General features: G+C 48.7%; 1 protein-coding gene across 1 annotated transcript; it reads right to left on the minus strand.

Moving 5' to 3' along the window:
* Positions 1-696: 696 nt before the first annotated feature.
* Positions 697-4,473, minus strand: LOC117718843 (lymphocyte antigen 6A-2/6E-1-like). The gene is made up of 4 exons (XM_034516793.2): positions 4,382-4,473; positions 4,071-4,168; positions 3,004-3,120; positions 697-1,303 (listed from the first exon to the last, which is right to left on the minus strand). Exons 2-4 carry the CDS (start codon positions 4,138-4,140, stop codon positions 1,080-1,082), a joined length of 411 nt encoding a protein of 136 aa, XP_034372684.1. The 5' UTR covers positions 4,141-4,168; positions 4,382-4,473; the 3' UTR covers positions 697-1,079.
* Between the last annotated feature and the right edge of the window lie 428 nt (positions 4,474-4,901).

Genomic DNA, 4,901 nt, shown 5'->3' on the forward strand with positions numbered 1-4,901 from the left:
TTTCAGAGACTAGTGAAGGGACTCTGGCCAGCTGGAGCATGGCACACATGGCTCTGGCAGGACTTTTCCTTCTCCCAATTCCCTCTGCCTTGCTAAAAACTGTTGCACTTCATTATTAAAACAAGACACCTCATTTAACCACTTCCTGGTCCTGAGACTGTTTATAAAGTCCCAGCTCTCAAAGTATAAGTCCAGCAATAAATGTTCATTTTGGATTACCAATTAAAGTTAATTTTGGATTACCAATTAAAGCCCAATTTAAGTTAAACAGCTCATGCTAATATAGGTTTCCCATTTGCCTTTGGGTCGAATCTGTCTCCACTCTACCCAGACACAGCCCTTCCTTCCCCAAGAGAAATACTGAAGACTACCAGCCCAGTGATGGTGCCACCCACAAGGGCTCCTCCCACCTCGATCACTGCTTGAGAAAATGTTTTACAGCTGGATGCCATGGAGGCATTTTTACAAGAGAGGCTCCTTTTTTTGTGATAACTCCAGCTTGTCTCAAGGTCGCACAGAAAAGCTGACAGTAGAGGCCTGAAATTAAAAGCCTCAGGCCACCCAAACCAAGTGGTCCCCCACTCTCAGCTGCCTAACAGGAGCTAGCTAGTGTGTCAGGCTGAAAAGGCAGAGATATAGACTGGCAGGCAGGTCTCTGCCAACTCAGTGTAGTAAAAGAAAAACAGAGATCTTGGCTGGGAGAACAAATGATTTATTGGATTCAACAGGGGGACATTGATCTGTACTTGTGGGAACACTGCAGGACCCCAGATATCTATATGTCATGGTGGCATAATACCTTGGAATTCTGCCTCTTCCCTGTGCTGTCCATGTACCTCCAGGGCCAGGAGTAGCAAGCCACAACAAAATGGCATTCCAGGAAGTACAGATCTGAAAGCCCTAGAGAGAAGTGGGGAACCTACCCAGTTGTAAAGGGCCTATAAAGTTGAAACAAGTTGTTCCACACTCAACCCCACCTCAGAGATTTTATAACTTAGAATTCATCACTAGAGGGCTCCAGGAAGCAGTGGTTTCACATGAGGATAAAAGGACAAGTTGGGGGGATGGTGGCAGGCCCATCACAGGAAAGTCTGCAGGAAGACTGAGCCCAGGCTGAACAGAAGCACCCCTGGACCTGCTGTGATCCAGGTGCTGCCTCCAGTGGGAAATGCTGCATTGCAGAGGTCTTCCTTGCAACAGGAAGTCTTGATGTTGACAGTAGTACCCAGGATCTCCGTACTTTCAAGATTAGCAGGGCAAATGGGAAGGCAGAGATTGTTCTTCAGTTTGCTTTTGTGAGACCCTGCAAAACATCAGGGAGTGACTCAGTTCAGATGCAGGGACAACAGAGCATCTCAAAGCCTTGGCCACATGACACCAGGTCTGGATGGCCCAGACTTGTCTCTAAGGCATGTTGAAGCCAGACATGGTAGCTCAGACTTGTGATTCCAGAACTTACAAGCCTGAGGCAGGAGAATTTTTATGAGTTGAATTTAATACTGGGCTACATGGGAGCTTCTAGGCTATCCTGGGGCTAGAGACCCCCCTCAAGTAATAAATGAAAAAAATCAAAACCATGGACTGTTAAGGAGGCTTGGTGGGTAAAGTGCTTGTGTGCACAAGCATGAGCCACAGTTCTGACCACTAGAGCCCATCACAGGATGGGCAGGCATGGTGGACTGCTTGTATCTCTGTGCTCAGGACACAAAGATAGGACATCTCTGAGGTAAGTTCACCAGCTGACATAAGGATAGACCAGCTCAAACTGCAAGCTTGCAGCTCAGTGTGGGATTCTGCCCCAGTAAATGAAATTAATATCACAGAAGATACCCATAAACTTCTGGGTTCCATACACTGGTACCTCCCTAGGGAATGTACAACCACACATATACACACATGTGCCCTTACACGCAGTGTGCTGGGGAAGCAGCTCATTCAGTAAAGTGGAAGCCCAAGGATGCAAGATCAATCCCCAGCAACCATGTAAAGAGAAGGCCAAGTGAGGGAGTATGGGTTATGATCTCTGTGCTGGAGACAGGGAATCAGAAGGTCCTAGGAACTCTCTGCTACCTCCCTCCATCCCACCCCCAGCATCCTTTGCAAATCCTAGGTCCCAGTGAAGATCCTGTCTCAAAAACAAGGTGGTTGGAACTGGAGACTTGGCTCAGCAGTTAAAGCTCTTGTTGCTCTTACAGAAGCCCAGGGTTTGGTCCCCAGACCCTACATGGTGGTTTACAATCATCTGTTATTCAGGTTCCAGGGGAAGCAAATCTCATTTGCATAAAAAGTAAACAATGCCTAAGGAATGGTACTTAAGGATGTCCTCAGAGCATTACTTACATTACACACATTCATACATGTGCACCCACATTTACACACACACACACCACACAGCCACAGCACAGTGTAAGATCACCTACTAGCACAGCACAAAGGAAAACCAGGCTCTCAGACTCTTGCAGTCCCCCAGGCAGTTACATCTAGGAGACCTACTCTAGGAGCCTGGCAGGCTGTGGTCAGGAACAGGAAACTGGATAGCAGGGTGGGGCTGCTCCTGCCTTGTCTATGTGGAGGATATGCCTGAAAGCGGCACTTTGGAGGGTCTGAAATGTCCTGAGGTCTCTTCTATCAACTTTCCTAAGTCATTCATTTAGCTTAAGCTCCAGATTCTTTCATTAAATGCAGACTCACTCAATGCTTCCAGCTCTCCTGGTCCATCAGTGAACCTGCAAGACCCTAGACATGACATACAGGCAAGAGCATCACATGACTACATTGGCAACACAAGAGGATGATGAACACCATGCACGCCAGTGGGCAGCCCTGCCTCATGATTCTCATCCCAGCACATCTGTGGACCCCAACAGCCCCCACTTTGCAGGAGTCCCACTCCACCCTCAGGACATCTCGACTTGGAGAAAGGTGAACCATGGAGTATAATAAGTGCCCAGACTTGACCTCTTCTCCCAAGACAAGCTGACCCCTTTTATAGAGTCCACTTACCCACAGTAGTTTCTGCAACCTGAGTCACACAGAATGCATCAGAGTAGGGGCAGGTAACTGATGGGCAGGAAGCATCAAGTGGGACCCCCACACAATTGTAGCACTCCAGCCCTTGAGCTGAGAAAGAAGCCAAAACATGAGGGATAGGGCATGCCCTTCCTAGCCTAGACCCCTTCTCTACAATGCCTTTACTTCCCACAGCTGCTGGTCACTAGGACAGAGCAAGGACATTACTGCCCAGTCACCTCCACCAAAAGCAAAAGTGAAGAAAAAAGCCACAGTTGTTCACTGTGTTTGGTCCTGCTGTCTCACCTAGCCAGCCCACATGAGAAACCTGCACCCCAAGATGAATTAGAGAGACAGTCACCATATTGGGAAGACAGAGATACCAAATGTCTGCTGAAGCCCTGAGTGGGTATGTAAGTATGTACTGGGGCCACCAGATGGGAGGGCTGTTCTGACCTGTCCCACCCTAACCCTGCAGAACTGGGCCTTGGGTCTTTGAGCGTGACAGAGCACTGAACTTCCCAGAGTCCAGCTTAAAGCTGAGGCTCACCATGAGTCCTCCCGCAATACAGATGTAACTAGAAGTACAGGCAGATCTGAGAGCTTGGATCCTCTTAGAGTAGGGAAGTTCTAGCATTGGGGCCTCATGTGGCTTGGGCTGGGGTGTAAGGAAAAGTCAAATGCCAAGTGTTAAGGATTTCAAATCCCTTGACTTTGCATCTGTGCCAAGAAGAGTAGACTCTGCCAGTTTGTGTGCACACAGGCCAGTGTCCTGTCTGGGAGGCCTGGGAAGCATGGTAGTCTAAGGACAGAGTGCTCTGGTGGCCAGGGGTTGTGGCAGAGGTAGTAAAGTCCAACAGTCCTTTTGGCAGGTTTGCAGACCCAGCAAGCAAGTACCCCAGCACAGGAAGCTTCATCTACCATGAGTCAATCCCAATACCCTGATGCAAGCACACCTCGGGCACTGGGCACACAATGGAGGTGTAGGTGTAGCCCCCAACCCTGAGGTCCTTTTCCATCTCCATTGTACACTCCTGCCCCTCTCTCACTTTCCATCTCACCTCTTTGTGCACACATTAGGGCGATAAGCAGAATGAGCACATAGGACTTTGTAGCATGAAAACTGTTCATCCTCAGAGAAAGGGTGTTCAGATAAAACCTGGAAAGTTGGAGCCAGTTAATAGACCCCAATCTCATCCCTGGGCTCCCTCAGGACTCAGGCATCCAATCTTCCCTCCCTCTAACCCTCCACACTGCTCTCCCCAAGGAATAGATCATGCCTATTTCTCTTACGCACCCACCCACCCACAGTCCTATCCTGAGGGCTCTTCCCTTTGCCACCCAGCAGCTCCCTCCTGACACCAGTCCTTACTTTCTCTCTGTGACCAGGTTGCTGGCACTGTGGAAATGCCTGTCAGATGTGGACTGAAGTACCTTCCTTTCTTTCAGCTCCTCCCATCTGGCATCCTGAATGGGAGGGTTTTAGTACTTAATTCTGATAGGCCAACATGTTTATTGCTTATGAATTAGCAAGGCTTGTTGGTGACCTGGTCAAGCCAGATTCATAGCAGTTGAGGAGGGAGGACTATGCAGTTGGGAGGGTCATGGTGCTGAAGGATTAAGAGGGTAGAAGGGATGGGCCACAATTGTTTTTGTCTTGGCATTCAGAACACAAGGAAAGGGGACAACTTGCCCAAGCTTTTCCTGTTTTTTTGTTTTCTTTTGCAATGTTTTGAAACACAGTTTCTCTGTGTAGCTTTGGCTGACCTAGCACTTGCTCAGTAGACCAGGCTGGCTTGAACTCATAGCTATCAAAGGTGTGGTGCAGATGCTGCAGCTTCTGCCACCACCACCTGGCTCTTCCCTGTTTCTAAGTAGAGGGTATGGGCTAC

This window comes from Arvicanthis niloticus, chromosome 13, assembly GCF_011762505.2.
Source record: "Arvicanthis niloticus isolate mArvNil1 chromosome 13, mArvNil1.pat.X, whole genome shotgun sequence".
Classification (NCBI taxonomy): domain Eukaryota; kingdom Metazoa; phylum Chordata; class Mammalia; order Rodentia; family Muridae; genus Arvicanthis; species Arvicanthis niloticus.